The sequence below is a fragment of the Plecotus auritus genome (assembly GCF_963455305.1).
Source record: "Plecotus auritus genome assembly, chromosome: 4".
Taxonomy (NCBI): Eukaryota; Metazoa; Chordata; class Mammalia; order Chiroptera; family Vespertilionidae; genus Plecotus; species Plecotus auritus.
Window position 1 is genome coordinate 167,750,313 of NC_137775.1, and position 22,102 is coordinate 167,772,414.

The following is a 22,102-nucleotide window of genomic DNA, read 5'->3' on the forward strand; positions in this document are numbered from 1 at the left end:
TCCTTCTTTCTTTCATTTGAGAGAGAGAGAGAGAGAGAGAGAGAGAGAGAGAGAGAGAGAGAGAGACATTGATCATATGCCTCTCGCATGCATTCCGACCTGGGATCAAACCCACAACCTGGGTATGTGCTCTGACCAGGAATCAAACCCACCACCTTTTGGTATATAGGACGAAGCTCCAACCAACTGAGTCACACCTGCCAGCCAGGAAGTGTGTCTTAAGAATCACCACCAGCTACAGCAGTAGGTGATAAATACATGCTACTGGAATTCATTAATCACAAGGCGAGCTCAGTTTAAGCACCACTTGCTGGATGAAACCTGAGCAGGCTCTTTTTAGGAAGGTTTTAGAAAGGCACGTGGATTGACTAGGGGAGGACAAAGTCATAGACTGTGTACATTATTAATGTTTGGAATTTACTTTATAATGTTCAGTAAAGACCAGGGTCAGCAACCCCTGGGGCCAAATCAGAGACTTCATCTGTTTTGGAAATAAGCTTTATCCAAACACAGCCATATTTATTCATTAAGTACTAGCTATGATGCTTTTGCACTTCAAAGACAGAGTTGAGTAATTGCAACAGAGATCAAATGGCCTGCAAAACTAAAAAGATTTACTATATTGCCTTTTACAGAGTTTGCTGACCCCTGATATAAACCAGGTGGTAAGAATGTATGTGTTCATTTCAGTCAACGATCCAGGGGCAGTCTGTTGCCCTAAATGCAATTACCCATCTCAGAGATGGTTAGTATTTAATCAAATAGAATTATGCTAGAGCCTTCTCGCCCCTTTTCTGAACAGAGTATAAAAATCTCGTGAGTCCTAGACTCTGTCCCCATAGGAATGGCTTCTGAGGCCTGATTCCTGAATGGTCCTGGGTCCACCTACTGATCTGGAGGTTTTCTCAAGGCCTTAGTCCAACTAGACAGCTGAATCCTGATGCTAGAATATTGTTGCACTTGCTCGTAATGAGTCTCCCATGTCCACGAAGCCTTCATAAAAGGGCAGGATAGGGACTTCATCGAGCTTACAGAACAGGGTCATGGCAGCCATGTGCCTGCTTGCTAGAGGATGTCCACTTGTGCAGTAAAAATGAGTCAGGGTCTGCTTTGTTGTGACTTGGTGGGGAAGAGACTACAACCTCCACTGGCCAGTAACTATGGGAGGCTCTCCAGTTTGGGCCTAAAAGAACCTAATAATTGCTCATAACCTGATTGGCTGAGGTTAGTGCTCAGAAGCTAGCCATGACAGTCACATTTGTCTCAATACATCCGGGAGGTAGTTCTTTCTGTTGCTATGAAACAGAGCATCCACCTTTCACCATATGCCTGCATAGCCTCCCTCGCAGTCCCTGCTCTGACCACAAGAAGTGGAAGCTAAGTGAGCTAAGAATGTGGCCTGGATTGGGGCATAGTGGCAGGTTGAATATTGTACACTTTGAAGAAACCTGAGAGGGTTCAAAATGGGCAGTGGATACACAGACAGACAAAGAGTTGTGACCTGGTATGAAAGGATCTGCAAAGCATGGCAAGTAGGTGATTCAAATCGTATAGTATTCATCTGTTCTAGTGCCTGTTATGGCTTTGGTGGTGGCAGGGGTCTAATATAAAAATATTATTTGCAACATTTAATAAATAATTATAAAATATAGAGATATTTAGAAATCTCATATTCATGCTCACAAGCCCCAGAGCTATTTCAGAACTAGAAATTTGGAGACAAAGAGCTAATATTTAGGGCCAAGGACTGGAAAATACACACACCTCAGCTGATTCTTGGCAGTGCAAAGCAAGATGTTCTTTGATGTCAGACAGAAAACACAATGTGAAGCTCACAAATTAAGCAGGACAGTTACTTACTGACTCAGACATTTCTTTCTGGGGCTCTGGAGTGGAAACACTGAGTTCTTCCCCTGATATCCCAAACCCGGGTTGAAGTGGCGATGAACCCAAAACTTGAATGAGGTAGGAATCAAAATCCTCACAATGTTTTTTGAACAGTCTTTGCTTCAGGGTATCTTTTAAAAGAGAAGTAGAAAACAGACATCTTAGGAGCAACGGAACATTACTCAAACCCTGTTTAAAGAGACCTGCATTCTCCTTAAAATAAACAGACTTTCCCATCACGTGAAGTCAATTGCTAGGTGAACTAAGTTTTAAAACATTTTTACATCATCTATGAGAGGCCATCTAAAATAATTTAATTAAATGTAATAATACATGAGGGAGGGCCAAATAAGCAAAGGAATGACTTAAATGCTTGCTTATCAAAGGCATCAGTTAACTATGAACTATTTTACGGAAGGGGCAAGTCTCACCCTTCCTAAGTTTAATGGGTGGTTAAGGATAGCAAAAGGCCAGCCAGCCCCCAAATAGATCCATCTCTGGCTGGAACACATTACTAACCCCTTGGGTTTAGATGATAAAGCTCCTCAATTATTAAAATAGAACTTGTCTCTGAAATGTGAAATACTTCTGGTCATTCTAACATATTAACAGCCCAGTGATATTGAATATATCAGACAAACACATTAGTCATCCAACTGGGTGTCAAGGAATTGGGACCCCAGATTAGAAAGGTCTGAAGAAAAGGGAAACTAGACTGTGGGGAGGTCTAAGTATGGTATGCTGTCATTAGGGCCAGCCATGCTGGTACCCACAGTGGGTTGGGAGCAGGGTCTATGTTAGACAAGAAGGGTCTGTGCTAGGCCATGTCAGGCCCCACTTCCAGGGTGTGCAGAAGGAAAGATGGTGCCAAACCGAAGCCTGCAAACACATTAAGCATAAAATTTACTTCCTTCACAATCTTGCCAGGTGGGGGTCCTGCCAGAATGAATTATCAGTTTCCAAAGAGTTGGAACATGTTCCATTGTAAAGAAATACTGATCATCCTTCAACCATAGATGAGACAGGGTCTTAGGTTGCCTCATTAAGAGACCTCAGTTCATGTGAAAGGGTAAATGAGCATAGGGAAACCTAGCTCATTGGCACTGATTGAATATTCAAAATGGTGCTTGTAAGATAGTCCTGACATCAACTTGTTTACTCATTATCCATTTTCATAAGAGCAGAGAATAAACTAGAATAACCCCAGCTACTTGTGTCTCCTCTTCTCTTTAGATCACAATAATTTTTTTTTCATTCATCATGCACTTCTTAATTAATTTTAATTCTAAGGTTATTGTCTGCCTTGCTACTGGCTTGCTCCATCTCTTATTCAGGTTAGGTAACTTTTTGAACATTAATCTTAGCAATACCCCCAAGTTCTGTTCTTTCTTTTCATCCATGTCCTTCAACCATAGATACCTAAGTTAACTCCAAGACCAACTAACTCAGCACTTATGTTACTAATGAATCAAGACAAGGGATTATACTCTCGAAATGGGATGGTACTACGTGTTTTTACCTTCTGGAATTTGTGTGTTACAATTTAATGTTTGCATGAGTCTCAAAAGCCTCCCAATTTCCATGTTTGCTCAGGATAATCCAGTGACATGGTACTTGGAAGAATAGCGTAAGTGCCTTTTCCCTGGAGCTGAGTCTTACCTTGTAGGGTAATAAAATCATCAAATTGATAAACATGCTCACTATCAGTAGCAATTAGATTCATTTCTTTGTAGAACATTTCGAAGTTGGGGTCATTTTTCTTCACCACCCCTATCACAAATATTTCCACATTGGCGTCCCTGGCATTCTTCACCACCTGTGTCAGATTCTTTTCATCTCGGGTATCTGTCTGCCCATCAGTGATGACCAAGGCCACTTTCTTTACACCTGGCCTTGCGGCTTCAAACATGTGGTTGGCTGCATGGAGAGCTGTGGCCGTATAGGTGCCTTCCCCCAGGTACTGCATGTTGTCCACGGCCAGCCTGAAGTCATCCTTGCTGGAGAACTCCGTCAAATGAGCCACCCTCTCCACCTTATGGCTGTAGTTGATGATGCCTATGTGGGCCGTGGCAAGGTCCAGAGCCACGTGGTCAGTCAGAGTCTTCACAAAATTTTTGATGATTTGGAAATTGTCAGGCCCCACACTTTCTGAGCTGTCAATCACAAACAAGAGCTCTAGAGGAGTCTCTTTACATTTGGGCCCACAACCTAAAAGATGAATGTCGAGACAGAGACATTGTAGAAACGAAACTCATTTGACCAAATATGTAGACGTATTTAGAAATAATTGTGAAGCAAGAACCTCCTGACTGACTTCCTGCCTTTTGGGTGGAATGCACTCTAGAAATAGTGCTCAAATCTCAATTCAGAAAGACTTGTTTCAGGAAAAAACACAGGCATGATAATCACCAGCCAGGCTGGACTCAAATATCAGTTAGGCCCCCGTGGTCATATTTCCTTTGTTGCTTTCTTCTTCCCAAGCTCAGGTAAATGTCTCTGAATATAAATGACACTGGGCTTGCAGAATGCCTGGCTGCCCACTGACTCTAGGCAGGTCTCACGCTTCTTAATCACCAGGAAGATGACTTTCTTTTCTTAAATTAGGATTCCCACTGCCCCTCTCACTGCTTCCTTTCAGTTTCCTACTGACTTTTCAAATGAGCTTCAAACTTTCTCATGAGCTACACAATATACATCTTCTGGGTGAACACATTAACATAGTGGGGTTGGTACTTTAAAGGTGTTTTTTTTCATAGTCAAATCTTACCACATATTTCAAAAATAAGTTTGATAATTTCTTCTTTCTGGAGGAAAAAAAAGAATATGTATTAATAATATGACCATAATATTTTTTCTATAGTCATGAAAGGTAAGTCTTATTACAATCAGCATTGGGTCATTTGATTTAATGCTTCCACTCCAGAAAATAAGTAGCACAGAGGTTAAAAGGTGGCTGTAATGTATCATAACTAAATGTGTTTGAGTTGTGTAATGTAATACCTCAGACTTTTGGAATTAAAATTGTGGCTCCAGCATTTATTAGCTGTATGACCTTGGGCATTAGGTGATTTAACAGTGTCTGTGTCTTAGGGCTGTGGACAGATTTAACAGGATAACACGCACAGAGCTCTTCCCACAACATCTGGCCCTGCAAAGGACTCCCCCCCACCCCTCACCACCACCCATGGTTTTACCTTTCATGGTTTCAGTTACCTGCAGTCAACTGCAGTTTGAAAATATTAAATAGAAAATTCCGGAAATAAACAAGTCATAAGTTTTAAATTGTGCACTGTTCTGAGTAGCAAGATGAAATCTCGTGCTGTCCCACTCCATCCCGCCCGAGGTGTGATTCATCCCTGTCCCCTGAGTATCCACGTTGTATGGTTCCCCCACATCCCTCCTCCCTGCCCCCACCCCAAATATTAGTCACTCAGTAGCCATCTTGGTTGTCAAATTGACTGTCAAGGTATTGCAGTGCTTGTGTTCAAGTAACCCTTATTTTACTTACTAATAGCCCCAACGCACAAGAGTAGTGATACTGCAAATTTGGATATGCCAAAGAGAAGCCAGAAACTGCTTCCTTTAAGTGAAAAAGGTAAAAATCTCCACTTAATCAGGGAAAATAAATCCTATGTTGAGGTTGCTAAGACCTATGATAAGGATCCGAACCAAATGGCGGCATAGGTAAACACCTAAACTGCTGCCTCGCACAACAATTTCAAAACTACAACTAAAAGACAAAACGTCTATCACCCAGAAGCACAGGAAAGCTGGCTGAGTGGAAGTTCTATAACTAGAAGGAAAGAGAAAAGAGCATTGAGACGTGCACAAGCGCTGAAAAGCTGAGGTACGGGTGGGCGACTGCGTGCGCTGCTTTTTTCAACCCGAAGGGAGACAAGCTCCCAATTACTCTGAACTTCAGTTTCTGGGGAGACGCTGGGGACCCAAACTTCTACAGGGAGAAGCTGGACTGTCTGCCATCAGGTTGGAAAGTGAGGGTGGCTTTCTTGCAGAGGTGCGCACAGCAATCATTGTTTACTGTGCTGGGGCGCGGGACGTGGGGACTTGGAAACGTGAAGACGCAGAGACGGCTGACTGGCAGCCATTGCTGTTTGCCACGCCCTAGCCTAGTGACTCCCTGAGACCCCACCCTGCACAATCTACAAACCCACCCAAGCTCCCCGCAGCGGCTTTTGCATATAAATGGTCTGCCCTATTGCAGCTTAACCTAACAACCTGCAGCTCTGGTCAGACAGCTCCAAAACCTCCAAACCCCAAGCAAAGAGGAGAAAACTGTAGTTCTCGCTGTAGCTCCTGCTGGGTGGCCTCAGACAGTAGCTGACCTGCACCCCATTGGAGATCCAGAAGCTAGTGTATCTAGTGGTCAGCGTGAGACGACACCAGATTTCAACTACTCACATCCATAAGTGACACATTCAAGAGGCAGACTAAGTGAGCACCAAAGCCCCACTGAAGCAAGTCATGCCCCATAAGCGTGTCTCCAGCATAGCAGTTCTTCCATTATAGACACAGTGGGTCCTCACAGCCAATTGGCCTGGAGGTCAATTCCTCCCAGTGTACCTAGAGCAATCAAGGCTTAACTACACCAAGACTTTGCACTCAGCCCACAAATGGGTGTACCAGGGCGTCCACCTCAGGTGATAGGGGAGGCTGAACAAATGGGCCCTATAGGTCACTTACCACAGAAAACCACTCCATTAACACAGGGAAACAACAAAATGCGGAGACAAAGAAACATGTCACGAATGAAAGAAATGGAGGAAAGCAAACTACTGGACATAGAGTTCAAAACCACATTTATAAGGTTACTCAAGAATCTTCTAAAAACTGCCGAGAAACTTGGTGAGACCTCTGAGGAGCTTAGTGAGACCTCCAAGAACCTTAATGAGAATGCCAAATAAATGGAAAAGGACCAATCAGAAATTAAGCATACACTGTCTGAAATAAAGAATATACAGAAATTCAACTGTAGATCAAAGGACCCCAAGAATCAAACCAAAGATCTAAAATATGAGGAAACAGAAAACACCCAACCAGAAAAACAAAAAGAAGAAAGAATCCAAAAATATGAAGATAGTGTAAGAGCCTCTGAGACAACTTTAAGTGTACCAACATCCGAATTATGGGGGTGCCAGAAGAAGAGAAAGAGAAAAATATTGAAACCTATTAGAAGAAATAATGACAGAAAACTTTCCCCACCTGGTGAAAGGAATAGACTTACAAATCCAGGAAGCACAGAGAACCCCATACAAGAGGAATCCAAAGAGGACCACACCAAGACACATCATAATTAAAATGCCAAGGGCAAAAGACAAAGAGAGAATCTTGAAAGCAGCAAGAGAAAAACAGTTACCTACAAGGGAGTACCCATACGAATGTCAGCTGATTTCTCAACAGAAACTATGCAGGCCAGAAGGGAGTGGCAAGAAATATTCAATGTGATGAACAGCAAGAACCTACAACCAAGATTACTCTACCCAGCAAAGCTATCATTCAGAATTGAAGGTCAGATAAAGTGCTTTACAGACAAGAAAAAGCTAAAGGAGTTCATCACCGCCAAACCAGGATTATATGAATGCTGAAGGGTATTCTTTAAGAAAAGTAAGGAGAAGAAAAAGGTAAAGATAAAAATTATGAACAACAAAATGACAACAAATACATACCTACCAACAAGTGAATCTAAAAATCAAGTGAATAAAAAATCTGATGAACAGAATGGACTGATGAATATAATAGAATCAGGGACATAGAAAGGGAGTGGACTGACAATTCTCAGGGGGAATGGGGTGTGAGCGGTGCGGGAAGAGATTGGACAAAAATCTTACACCTATGGATGAAGACAGTGGCGGGGGGTAAGGGCATGGGGTGGGGTGGGGAATCAGGTGGAGGGGAGCTATGGGGGGAAAAAGGAGGAACACCTGTAATAATCTGAACAATAAAGATTTATTTTAAAAAAAAAGACCTATGATAAGAATGAATCTTCTATCTGTAAAATAAGATATTTTGATAGAGACTACATTCACATAACTTTTACTACAGTATATTGTTATAATTGTTGTATTTTATTATTAGTTTTATTGTTAATCTCTTGCTATGTCTAATTTATAAATTAAACTATATCATAGGTATGTATAGGGAAAAAAACAGTATATATAGGGTGCTAGCTGTTGTTTCAGGCATCCACTCGGGGCGGGGGTGGGTTTGGAACATATTCTCTGTAGGTAAGGGGGACCACTGGTACTACCTACAGTGATGTGAGTCATGCATGCAAACAGTTAATGATTTAACCCCACAAGTGCTGGGCAACCAAGACAAACACCAGGGCAAAAAATCAGTATATTCCATACTGTATCCCCTCCTCTTTTTATGCACCACTCCCCAATTTTGCAAGTCCCCTCTCCTGTTTCCTAATACTCTCTTTGGCGCTTTCACGAAATGTCCTAGTGTTCTGAATGCTGCTTCCCGGTCCTCCTGCCCATCATCTCCCTCAGAAGGGCCCAGCAGGAGCTGGGTACCAGAAGTAAATCTGCTGAGGCGCCACCCTGAGTAGCATGCTTTCAGATAACTTGGATGAGACTAGAGAAGGCAGGATTGTACATTTGCCAAAGACAGGAGCTGACAGTGATGATTAACTCATAGATGAAAGAAACAGGAGCCCAGAAAAATCTCAGCAGGAAGGAGCGATGGACCTAATCTAAGAAGATAAAATTTAACAGTTGCAAAAGTAAAGTTTTAAAGAAAAAAATCTATAATGACAGAATTGGGGTGAAGGTGACATGACTTAACAGAAACATGTATGGGGAATATTCAGGGCATTTAAATTTAATTTTTTTACACTATAATTTAAGTAGAAGCCAATGATTCCAAGTGGCTATTTAAAAAGAACTTCCAATACAATATTAATAAAATTATATAAAAAAGAGAAAGTCAACAGTTATTTTTTTTCAGGCCTTGAATTGCTTTTTTACATTTACTGAGGCATTTAAGAAATCTGAAATTAGAATGGGTCTAGAAAGGGGAAATGCATATATTTATATATTTATGTTTATTTTTTATAAATGAATACTATATACCAAGTTTTATAATTGTAGTTTTTCATCTAATATGATATCATGGTTACTTTCCCATATTACTTGATTACTGACGTCAAATGCATGGCCATTTTAAGGCTCTTGATGCATTCTGCCAAATTGCCCTGCAGAAAAGTTGTAGTGATGACAACTCGAACAGAGTTTAGAAGAAAACCTGTTTATTTTAGACACACAATACTGGTTATTATTGCATAATCTTTGGCACTTGATAGAGCAAGCTATGTCATTGTTTTATTTATTTTTAAATATATTTTTTATTGTTAGTGTTACAGATATCTTCCATTTTCCCCCTTTTATCCCCCTCCTCCCAGCCCCTACATACCCCCTGCCCGTAGGTCTTCACTGCCCTGTTGCATTTGTCTATGCGCTATGCATATAAGTATAATGTTCTTTGGTTTATCTCTCCTTCATTGTTTTAAATTATACTTATTCAATTATTAGTGGGGCTAAATTTTATTTATACACATGTTTCCAAGTTGTGTTCTCTTGTGCACAGTCTTTATATATTCTTTGTCCATTTTTTGTTAGAATATTTTTCTTTTATTTATTTGTAAGAATAATTTATATATCAAAATTGCATTTTAATTCTTTTCAGTGGGCTTTTATTGGATAACCAGGTCTGAAATGCTTTAAGTAATCATATGTATATATCAATTTTTTTCTCATTTCTTTGCTTTTACGTGACTGGAATAGTTTCATCCCTTCCACTAAAATTGCTAATAACTACTTTGATTATTTGTTGCCAGTGATGAAGGCATCAAATTTATACCCCTCAAAAGATTCACAGTCAAGTCAGAAGCAGACAAACAAATACTTTTGTAAGTACTACGCTGTTAGATTGAAACCAAGGAACCATGTTGGTCTGTAGGGAATTCCAGGGTGGGAGCGTGGGGGTGGAGCTGTAATCCAGGGAGGAAGACTCTGACCAGATTAGAATGGGATGGGAGATGGGGGGAAGAGGAGTGTTCCAGGCAGGGGACAAAGCACAGTGCATTGCAGTCCTTGAGTAAACATATGACCCAGGGTATGTGGCAGAAAGAATAATAGGAGATATGGAAGACAGATGAACTCTAAAAGATCTTTGTGTCATGCTGCAGAATGGACTATATCCTGGCCAATGAGAAGATATATGGCCTTAAGCAGAGAAGAGATCTGATCACACTTTTATTTTAAAGGGAGATCATTTTTAAAATATATATTCTTATTGATTTCAGAGAGGAAGGGAGAGGGAGAGATAGAAACATCAATGATGAGAAAGAATCATTGATTGTCTGCCTCCTGCACACCCCCCACTGGAGACTGAGCCCACAACCTGGGCATGTGCCCTTGACCAGAATCAAACCTGGACCCTTCAGTCTGCAAGCCAATGCTCTATCCACTGAGCCAAACCAGCTCAGGCAAGGAACAAGTGGAGAAACAGTCTTTTTGAAGCAATTTGGCATAGAGATTAAAACATTGAACTCCATCAATGGTATCAGCCCCTTAAAAGAGGAGTTTGTTAGTCTTTAATGAATAAGCAACTAATAACTGTTTGGGACTATATTTGATCGGAAGAGAATAGGGGCGGGGAGAGGATAGGGGCCTGCCAAGAATAGCTCTCAGGGGGGAGCAGCCTGGATTTGGCATCAGACAGGCCAAGTGTGGCTATAAGGGCTCTGCTGCTTGCTAGCAAGATGCCTTCAGGCATACTGCTCAGCTTTCTGTCTGACTTAGCATGTCTTCACTTAAAGGGAGGTAATACTACCTTCCTCATGGAGCTGACATGTGGAAATGTGGAGTGTTGGGCAAGAGAGGGTTGTGGCCCACAGTATGACCCCTTCTTATTGTACCCCATCTTCACTAGTCCTGTGCTGCAAGGGGCATGGCTAGCATTCATGGGGTGAACACAGTCCTCACTTCCAAGCTCTGTTCAAACCCCCTCTTGGGTGGGCCCATGCATACAGGCCAGTGCTGCCAGCTCTCCAGCGGGGCTCTTTGGGCAAGCAATTCTGGGACCCTGTGTATCCAGAGTGCCATACAGAGGAGGCAAGTGCTCAGGGTGGTTGCTCCCCTTGGTCATGAGGACTCCTCCCCTGGGGGAAAGATTGCAGCTAGAGAAGGACTAGAGGTCCAGAGGTGGGCCTCAAAAGCATGGTCCCAGGCACCCTACAGTCCTGGGTAAGGATGCTACTGATATGAAGGAGCATGGTCCAGGTCTAGAAATAAAATTCTAGATTTTTATTGAGTACAAATCCCCTCTTTTTTTCCCTCTTCCCTTCCTGCTAGTACCTTTTTCTAGAATCCAGGAAGTCAAAGTCAGAAGAATCATATCCCCATTTCTAAGATCTCTGCCTCTTATTTAAAAACCTTCTGTTTAAGAGATAAAAACCCATCTTGCATGCAAACATCATCATAGATCATTTTGTCTGCTCCAGACCCACATACCTACTTCTATCACAGCATTTACCAAACTGTAGGTGAACATTCTTTGTCTCTCTTTCTCTCTACCAGGCTGCGAGCTCCTTGAGTCCAGAGACATAGTCTCTTATTCTCTGCTATTCTCCCCATGTCTCTCTCAGAGCCTGATCTGGAGTACACACCCAAGACATGTTGGTGAAGTGAATGAACAAATGAATGGGTGAAGGAAACCACTTCCCCTCCTCATGTTGGAATAGGAGGGAGGTATAAACTTATGGGGACCATTCCTCTGGGCATTTTCCATACACTCTCCCCTGCTAGTTTTGGGGAGAAATTGCTGCATATGCAGCTGTTTCACCCACATAGACATCTTGGGCATGAGAGGGGGCTGACTTGCGGTGGGGAAGAACAATGAGATAAAGGCAGATGGGTCATGAAAAAAAAAACAAGTGCTGTTCTGCTTGTCACATAAGCAGCTCTCACCTCTCACCTTTACCACCAGAGCTCCCACCCCCCTCACACCTGGTTTTTCCCAGCACAGTACCTAGGATCAGCAGACCCAGACCATGATCCACCAAAAAAAATCAAAAAGGGACAAAAGAAAAAGTCCCTATTTTTTCTCTATTCCAGAAGACATGGGGCCTTCCACTCAGAAAGGAAGAATTAGACTTTGCTATAAAAATTCTGGAATGGTTCCACCCTGTGGGACTTTGTTTCAGTGGTGTAGGGAGATGAGTAGGGAACAGTTTGTAGATGCTTCACAAATATTTGAATTAGTGAATCAGTACATAAAAATACTGTGATTGCCATTTTTCTCAGAGCACTTCCTAAAGAAATCGGTTGAGGAAAAAAGAGCCCCCGTTCTGAAATGTGGAAGATCGTGTATAATGAAAAGTCATCTGGTCATTTGGCTTCTTGTAAACAGCCATCTTCCCTGTTACCATTTCTACCAGGAGTCAGTGGGGAGCATTCACAGGTCTCCATCACGAGGCCAGGTGAGGGTTGCTGGGTAATATTTCTCCCTTACATTCAGATTCCATTACCTCGGGCATCTATGTCAACACTGGGGTTGTTAGCAGTGCTATCATTCAAACAGCAATTGGAACTCTGCATCAAAAGAGCTCATACTTCTAAAGCTAAAACCTGAATGTAATAATTTGCAAGCACAAATGCTCAATTAGCCTCTAGGGGTGGTACTCACTGTAAGTCCTTGCTCTCCTTTTGGTCCTTGTAACCCCTGCTTAGTAGAAGAAGAAGAAGAGTCAACATAGGAACTATGTAGATAACATATTAAATTACAGTAAAACTTTAAAAATCACTTCTTGCCTGTGTTCCTGGTGATCCGGGCTCTCCAATTTCCCCTTTATTGCCTTTTTTCCCCACATCGCCCCGTTCTCCATGCTCTCCCTTTAAAATATAGTGAAAAGAGAAGTTTAGAATGTGAATGTTAAAGCCAAGTAATAAAAACTCTGAAATTTTGTTTATTTATAACTACAGATGTCTGATAGGAGAAAAACGGGGGCATTTTCTTTACATCCCTCTCCCTCCCCGCCAAGGTACCATAATCTAATTCATCATGAACCAGAGCTCTCAAAGTGAGGAGACCTTGAGGTACCGTTGGATCAGCTCACTGGCCTCTGGAGACCAACGATTATATAATTTTACACCTGCGTTATCTAGTATCTTCTACATGTTATGCTGTAAGGGTTTATTCTTTTATCAGCTGGCTTTTGAGAATGAAGGAAATGGGATTTTATAAAGTAAACATGTTTGTAAGTTAGGGAAAGGAAATACATAAGGACTTACTTTCAAATGGATTTTCACTCTGAGAGTTTGTAAGGAGAAAAGTAACAAGTATATGAGAGCTCTTCCAAAGTTCAAGTTAAGCAGTTGAGATTTTTTTAAGGTCTGAAATGCTTACCTTCTGGCCAGGGAAGCCACGGCCTGCCATGCCCTTTGGTCCTGGAAAGCCTTGAGGTCCTTGCTCCCCCTACACACAATATGAGAAAGGTTTGTGCCTATTCATTTTCCCTGAGAATTTGTAACAACAGGAATCTACTTATCTAAATTTAGTGCCCCTTAATTCGAAAAATTAAAATGTCTTCATTTCAGGAGTTGTTTTTTAATGTTCCCACCATATCTTAACATTATCTCCTGCTCCCCTACCTGCCCCTCCACTCAAATCACCCAGGTTTAAAGCGTTTTGATGATGTTGATCATGGCACAGTAATAAGCACTAATGAGAAGAGTCATCGTACTGATGCTGCTTGGATCCTATATGCAACCTGTACTTCTCTAGACCATTATTAGCCATGAGTCTGTGGCCAAGGTCTGAAGGACCACGGGCTCCTGGGATCTGATTTGCTTGCTTACCTTCAGTATCTTTCTCTAAGGTGTCACACTAGGATCACGGGCAAGCTTAATAAAAAGGCCAACTAAGTGAGAATCAAGGATGGGGGTAGGGGTCAAGTATGCATTTTGTTATAGGCTTGCAAAGGATTGAGAGCCACTACTCCAGAAGGCAGGATGGGTTCTAGAAGCCACTGCTGAAAAGGGCCACAGAGGCTTGCTTGGAGACTGCTGTAGTTCTTTTTAAATTGAATTTATTGAGGTGACATTGGTTAATAAAATTATATAGGTTTCAGGGGCACAATTCTATAATACATCATCTGCATATTGTATTGTGTGTTCACCATCCATTGTCAAGTCTCCTTCCATCACCATTTATTCCTGCTTTACTCTATTCTACCTCCCTGACCCCCTTTTACTCTGGTAATCACCATACTGTTGGAGACCATTGTGACTTTAAGTATCGGTATTCCTGAGCCTTCTTTTCTAGCTCATGCAGGAGCTTTCAAGCTTTTTAAAGTCAATAGAATCCTTTTTTTTTTTTTTTTAAAAGTGTTATAATGAAACATTGCAGACACACATACAATTCACAGGGAAAAAGATAAACATTCACCTATATACCATTATATTAAAAAATGAAATAGTACAGATACTCTTGAAACCCCCATGTACCCAGTCCCATTTCCCAAAGGAGAGAGGAAACCTGTCTGTGACATTGATATGCATCACTTTACATACAGACAAGTTGGCCAGCCCACAGAGTGGTATGAAGGACAGTGGAAGGATACCTTCCTGAGAGTCTCCCATTCTCTCTTCTAATTAAAGAAAAATTTTTTAAAGGTATAAGAAAGATATCCCCTTAACAAAGATGTATCAGTAAATGACACTTTGGCATAAATTTGTTTTCTCGGGTGTTGTGTGTGTGTGTGTGTGTGTGTGTGTGTATAAGTGACTGAGGACTACTTCATTCAACCATGTACCCGGTTAAAAGGTAGTTTGGGATTGTCAAGGAGATGCATGAGGCCACTGGTCGAGAGGTCAAGAGGTTCCTAGCCAAGTGTAGGGGAGACTAGAGGTTCATGGGAGAACACTAAAAGGAAACCTATGCTTGGCTTTGTCTCCACCCCAAAGGTCAGAATAGTGTAATAGTCACAGGAACTGGGATTGTGGTGTGACAGTGAATTATCACTGGGAATTTTATATTTAGCCAAAGTGGGTCCAAGGACTCAATACTCTCTGACAATTATTCAGCATAATTATTTCTTTTACAATCTTTTAGATTCCTACAGTAGCTGATATGGAAAATGTTCAATAAATGTTTATGACTGACTAGCTGCTTTTAAAAAATGACACAACTTCCTAACAAAGCTAAAAATTGCTGTGGCTTCATTGAGGTGCCTCAAGGGGAAAACCTCCCAGTAGCCAATTATCATGTTAGGATCAGCTCCATATTCAGGGACTTATTTTCCATTACTTAATAGTATAGACATTTTATTTAGAACTAGAGGCCCAGTGCATGAAAATTCATGCACTTGGTGGGGGGGGGGGGGCAGCCCCTCAGCCCGGCCTGCGCTCCCTCGCAGTCTGGGACCTCTCGGGGGATGTCCACCTGCCAGCTTAGGCCCACTCCCCAGGGGACAGGGCCTAAGCTGGAAATCAGACATCCCTCTGGCATCCCAGGAGCCCTCAGAGGATGTCCAACTGATGGCTTAGGCCCACTCCCCACGGAGTCCGCATCCTTAGCACTGCCGAGGAGGTGGGAGAGGGTCCCGCCACCACTGCTGTGCTCGCAGCCATCAGCTGGCTTGTGGTTGAGCAGAGCTCCCCCTGTGGGAGCGCACTGACCACCAGGGGGCAGTTCCTGCATTGAGCGTCTGCCCCCTGGTGATCAGTGCGCATCATAGCGACACGTTGTTCCACCTGGTCAATTTGCATATTACCCTTTTATTATATAGGATTTTGAACACTGCATCTATCCCAGGCAGCTGTGTTTCCCTATAATAAAGGCCTTTCCCTCCCACCCCCATTTAATCACCAGTTCACCTTCAAAATACAGGCTTTCTATAATTTTCAGAGCAGACTCTCTAGCTAAAAGCCTTTAGCAAGTAAGCCCATGCCTCAGCTCTGCAGAGGTGAATGCTATCCAATCAGATTTTTTTTTTCCTTACAAGGGTCAGGAAAATGATATACAATGATTTCTGCATGAGTCAGAAGCAACTGCAGGAAAGAACCTGTCTATCTGAAGGTATAATTACATCTAAATGTCAGCCAGCTTCTTACTCTTGGATCTGTCCTGTTTAAAGACACGATCTTTAATTTTTCATATGATTGCCTGTTCTCTGAGAGAGAACTTTCCAAGGGGAATGCCCAACTACCTGAATATTTTAATAGATTTTTTTTCATTACTGATATGTCAGGAAATAACAGTTTTTCTTTTCAAATGTTTTCTCAGTAAGGTAAAATTCACTGGTGATCAAAAAATATAAAATAGATGTCTGTCTTCTAGTTAGGAGGTAGAAAACCGGAAATAGGCCGCTTTCATTCTTAAAATAACAGATAATGCTAATGAGTCTATGAAATCACAACTTTCCGTGAATCTGTCATAGAGCTGTGTTTGCAAGGCAACCAACTAACTCAAAGTCTAAGGAAACACAGGCTCCTCCAGAGAGAGGTAGGACACTGCCACTCACTTCCTGCCGGAAATGCCAGCTGTCACACACCCTGCTAAGACGAATTCAACTAACATTTTTAACAAATCACTAATGGCTGAATGTGGCTAGTGTAAGAGGGGAGAACCCCTGGGAGCTTCAGGCACAAGGGGTTCTCCCCTCTCGCAGGCTTTTCTTTGGGGACCTCACCAATGCTCAAGAGAAAGACTGAGGCAGGGCAGGTCCCGAAGCTCCCAGTGGAACAGACTGAGGGGAGAGCGGCAGCTGTCCTCCAGGGAAAGGCACAAAGCTCTCTATGGGACAAAAGTCTTAAGCTGCTGGGGTAAGCACAGCAAACACTGTTATTTTCAGGGCACAGGTGATAACCCACGGCAGCTGGGAGAAGGAAATTGAATTAAGCCTGCAGATAGGCATCCTGGGCCCAGTCCTTTAGAGATGCCTTATTCCTTGGGGAGGGTCGGGAAACCATCCTCAGCCCAGACCATTAGAGGCCCCCTAAGCATTTGCTGGAAACTCATGGTACTGTATGTACTTAAAAGGGCGCATTTTCTGTATTTAATCCTTTGCTAAAAAATGAAATATTTTTCAATTAAAAAGAATTAACAGAACACTTGGCAAACTGAATAAGGTCTATAGATTAACTAGCGATAGATCAACACAGTCATGCACCGATAAGCGATGTTTCAGTCAACGACGGACCGCATATACGGTGGTGGTCCCATAAGATTCTAATGGAGCTGAATTTCCTATAAGAAATGGAAGGATGTGTGGTTCAGGAAGACTTTTTTCTCTCTTGGGAGCAATATCTGTGGGGTTTGGGAATAGATTCCCTCTCACTCACTACACCTTCGTTTTGGGTGCACAGATTACATCCCAAGCAGTCAGCCACTGACCCGTTTCAGTGTGAGGAGCCTGTCCTCCCAGCACTATATATTCAGAGGGTGATACAGCCCTCCAGATCTAGTGTGATGAGACCATGTAAAATCTTCTTGATCTTGTACAAGAACACAGATCCACAGGAACTGCCTTAACGAGAATTAAGTGCCATTGACATTGTGGTAAAAGCTTTCTGTGGTCATGTAGAGCCCATCCCTGTATTTTGGAAATATTTTTGGGTTGTAAAGATGTAAAGCATTCATAAGTGTTATTTCTTCCATCAGTTCCATGCCAGAGAGAGCTCTTTGTCCCAGATGGGGTCAATGGAACCAAAAACAAATTTCCTATCTCAAAATAGAGTCCTCAGTTCTACAGCCTTTCCATGTTAAGTACCCTCTTTATTATGATTACCACAAAGTTCCTTAATCTGACCACTGCTCCAACATGCAATAGCCAAATGATCCTTCATGTCTCCATCTTGATTTCTTATTCCTACTGATCCTCAGGCCACATTTCACTCCCCCCTGACAGTCACTGTTAGGGTGATCTACACCTAATACACCCAGTTTCTCCTCATTATTTCCAATCATCCCAGCCCACATCCCTGTTCATGGAGCAGCATTGACAGCTTTGCTGTTCTATTTCTGACCCTCTTGGAAGGAATCAGGAAGAGGGCTTGGGGGGGCAGAGCTTATAAAGTCTACAGTTGTGGACAGTAATGTCCTAGACCTTCACATTCACTTACCACTCACTCACTGACTCACCCAGAGCAGCTTCCAGTCCGGCAAGCTATACTCATGTTCATACAGGTGAATCATTTATTATCCTTTATACCATATTTATACTGGACCTTTTTTATATGTAGACTAGATGCCCAGTGCACGAAATTCGTGCACGGGGGTGTGTGTGTCCCTCAGCCCAGCCTGCACCCTCTCCAATCTGGGACCCCTCGAGGGATGTCCGACTGCCCGTTTAGGCCCAATCCCACTGGGCCTCACAATCCAGGACTGCTGGCTCCCAACTGCTCGCCTGCATACCTTCCTGATTGCTCCTAACTGCTTCTGCCTGCCAGCCTAATCACCCCCTAACCACTCCCCTGCCAGCCTGATTGATGCCTAACTGCTCCCCTGCCAGCCTGGTCACCCCTAACTGCCCTCCCCTGCAGGCCTGGTCACCCCTAACTGCTCTCCCCTGCAGGCCTGGGTCCCTCCTAACTGCCTTTCCCTGCAGGCCTGGTCGCCCCCAACTGCTCTCCCCTGCCGGCTTGGTCACCCCTAACTGCCCTCCCCTGCAGGCTTGATTGCCCCAAACTGCCCTCCCTTGCAGGCCTGTTCCCTCCCAACTGCCCTCCCCTGCTGGCCTGATCGCCCACAACTGCCCTCCCTTTAAGGCCTGGTCCCTCCCAACTGCCCTCCCTTGCTGGCCATCTTGTGGTGGCCATCTTGTGTCCACATGGGGGCAGGATCTTTGACCACATGGGGGCAGCCATCTTGTAGTTTGGAGTGATGGTCAATCTGCATATTACCCTTTTATTAGATAGGATAGAGGCCTGGTGCACGGGTGGGGGCCAGCTGGTTTGCCCTGAAGGATGTCCCGGATCAGGGTGGGGGTTCCCTTGGGGCATGAGGCTGCCTGGGTGAGGGGCCTGTGGTGGTTTGCAGGCTGGCCACGCCGCCTGGTGACCCAAGCGGAGGCCCTGGTATCTGGGGTATATTTATCTTCTACAATTGAAACTTTGTAGCCTGGAGCGGAGCCAAGCCTTCTGCTTGCTCCATGGTGGCAGCCTTTTTTGGGGGGATTTACGTATCTTCTATAATTGAAACTTTGTAGCCTTAAGCAGAGGCCTGGGCCGGCCAGGGTGTGCGGAAAGCTTGGCTTCCTCCATCACCGGGGGCAACCCTAGCCTCCAGCTCTGTGGCTGCCGCCATTTCTGTTTGGGTTTATGTATCTTCTATCATTGAAACTTTGTAGCCTTGAGTGGAGGCCTAGGCCGGCAAGGGCAGGCGGAAAGCTTGGCTTCCTCCATTGCCAGGGAAACCCAAGCCTGCTCTCTGTGGCCGTAGCCATCTTGGTTGGATTTATTTGCATATTCGCTCTGATTGGCTGGTGGGCGTGGCTGGTGGGTGTGGCTTGTGGGTGTAGCAGAGTGAGGGTTAATTTGCATATTACTCTTTTATTAGATAGGATGTTTTGATACATAAATACTTACCATTGTGTTATAATTACCTACAGTATACAGTACAGTAATGTGCTGTGCAGGTTTGTAGCCTAGGAGCAATAGGCTATGCCATATAGGCCTAGGTGTATAGTAGGCTATACCATCCAGATTTCTATAAGTGCACTCTGTGGTACTCTCACAATGATATAATTACCCAATGATATATTTCTTAGAACACATACTCGTCATTAAGCAACACATGACTGTAATAATTTTCTGAGGATTTTAATTTTACTGTGTTACGTAAAAGAACATGCTTATTGTATGAAAAGTACTAAAGTATTTAGGGTTAAAGGGATATCATATCTACAACTTACTCTCAGGTGTTTCAGAGAAATAATAATTGTGTGTTTACATTTGCATACACAGAGTTTGATAAAGCAAAATGTGGAATGTTAACATTTAGGAAATCTGGATAAAGGGTGTATGGCAGTGGTCGGCAAACTCATTAGTCAACAGAGCGGCAAACCGCGGCACGCAAGCCACATGCGGCTCGCAAGCCGCTGTTTGCCGACCACTGGTGTATGGGAATTAATTTTTTGTACTATCTTTGCAACTTTTTTTTAAGTCTGAAATTATCCTATATAATAAAAGGCTAATATGTGAATCGACCTAACAGTGGAACAACTGGTTGCTATGACACACACTGACCACCAGGGGGCAGATGCTCAATGCAGGAGCTGTCCCCTGATAGTCAGTACACTCCCACAGGGGGAGCGCCACTCTGCCAGAAGCCGGGATCATGGCTGGCGAGTGCAGCAGGACCAGGCCTAAGCCATCAGTCAGACATCCTCTGAAGGCTCCCGGACTGGGAGAGGGTGCAGGCCAAGCTGAAGGACCACCCCCCCCCCCAAAGTGCATGATTTTTGTGCACCGGGCCTCTAGTTTTAAAATAAAAGTTAAAAATTAAAATAACCCTGGCTGAATGGGCTAAGTTATTTAGAGTTGTTCCATAAACGAAAAAAAATAAAGGTTGAGGGTTCGATTGCTAGTCATGACACATATTTAGACTGTGGGTTTGATCCCCAGTCAGGGTGTGTACAAGAAGCAACTGATTAATGTTTCTCTCTCACATCGATGTTTCTCTCTCTCTCTCCCTTCCTTTCTCTCTGAAATCAATATCCACAGGTGAGGATTAAAATGATATATAAAATGAATGAATGAATGCACTGAATGATTGCAAAAATATATCATCTATCAATGCTAGAGGAGCTGAAGCATATGAATATATGGGTATTTACCAACCCAAAGTTTGGGAACCCATAGGCTGAAAGAATACCAAGAGACCTAGAGCAAAGACACAGTTGTGGGGTTCTCCCTACCCAGACACAACTTCTGCTCTTTGAATTCAGGAGACCTACAAGGTTGCCAGAAACCTGTTGTTCCAGGACTTATACTCATACCAACATCAGTTCAACCTTTTAAACCATCAGTAGCATTGCCTCACTTGGACACAACCAGTTTATAAGCTTGATATTGGTTAACTTCCAACATCCTGTGACTTTATCTGTGGGATGACATAAAAGCTAATCGAAAGAGTAGGACATCTGGACTGCACAGCCCAAAAGGGAGCCCTCAGCTACCACTTTCCCTTCCTGTTTGAGTTAATGCCTCTGAAGTCCCCTCTGTCATCTCATAGGTAAAAATAGAGAGAATTATTTAGAACATGGAGACAACTCATTGCACATTTACAGGAGAGTTCTAGGAATCTACTATTGGGGAAAAATTTTATGATGTCTTCTAGGATTTCAGCACTTGCTTATTGGCTCAGCCTAAAATGTGGATGGTAAGAAATAAAACTCAACTATGATACCTAAATGAAATTTTGGCCCAAACCCGGGCTCACTTCAGTGAAAATACTTCACCATTCTATTTTTTAATATATCTTTACACCCTTTTCCTTTTACTGTTGAGCTGCTTTCTACCTTATCACTTTTCTTTTCTTGCTAAAAGAAAAAGGGCTAAAGTCAAAATTAGAAAAGGTATCTCCAGTATTTCCAGCTCAGCCAGAAGCCTGGGTTTCTTCTCTATCAAGGTTTATGGTCTTGTCTGAGAAACTGCAGAGGCCTGGTTACTTACTGAAAACAAAGGAAATTTCTGGCTAACCTTCAGTCATAGGTCAGCTGGAACATTCTAGGTGGTGAGCTCTTGCAGTAGAAGCTATGAGACGAGGAAGCATTTCACTTTCTCACTGAATTTTCTTTGCAGGATGCAATTGTGCAACCATATTAAACGTATAAACCCATCCTATCATTTAGTAGTGTCTCCCAAGACATCATAGAATAAATCAATTTACCATTCTTTCTTCTGCCTCTCCTCCTGTTTGCCTTTCTTTGTTTCTGATGGTGATTAGTGTATTGCTAATTAGAAGCCAGGGGAATTATAAAGTTTGAAAGTGGGAAGTCAACGGTTATCCAGTCAGCCTGCTGCCAGCTTGAAGAAAGAAGCCAGTGTTGTACTAAGATGTTGATTCAGTGGGTAAATGGTAGTTAGCAAATCTCAGTGATATGCCTTGAACAGTCATAGTATTTGGCCTGGAATACAGGAACCATTCTGTATTGAAAGGGATTATTTTCTTATGCTTTGTGGGCACA

The 22,102-nt window shown here is 42.9% G+C and overlaps 1 protein-coding gene across 1 annotated transcript in view; it reads right to left on the reverse strand.

The window, feature by feature from the left end:
* COL28A1 (collagen type XXVIII alpha 1 chain) overlaps positions 1–22,102 on the reverse strand; it is a gene marked incomplete at both ends in the record, with an annotated part of 145,870 nt that overhangs the window by 12,756 nt on the left and 111,012 nt on the right. The window contains 6 exons of the mRNA XM_080664115.1: positions 1,861–2,018; positions 3,547–4,095; positions 4,655–4,691; positions 12,598–12,633; positions 12,723–12,803; positions 13,318–13,386. Coding sequence (XP_080520241.1) covers positions 1,861–2,018; positions 3,547–4,095; positions 4,655–4,691; positions 12,598–12,633; positions 12,723–12,803; positions 13,318–13,386 — 930 coding nt within the window. The remainder of the gene's footprint in view (positions 1–1,860; positions 2,019–3,546; positions 4,096–4,654; positions 4,692–12,597; positions 12,634–12,722; positions 12,804–13,317; positions 13,387–22,102) is intronic.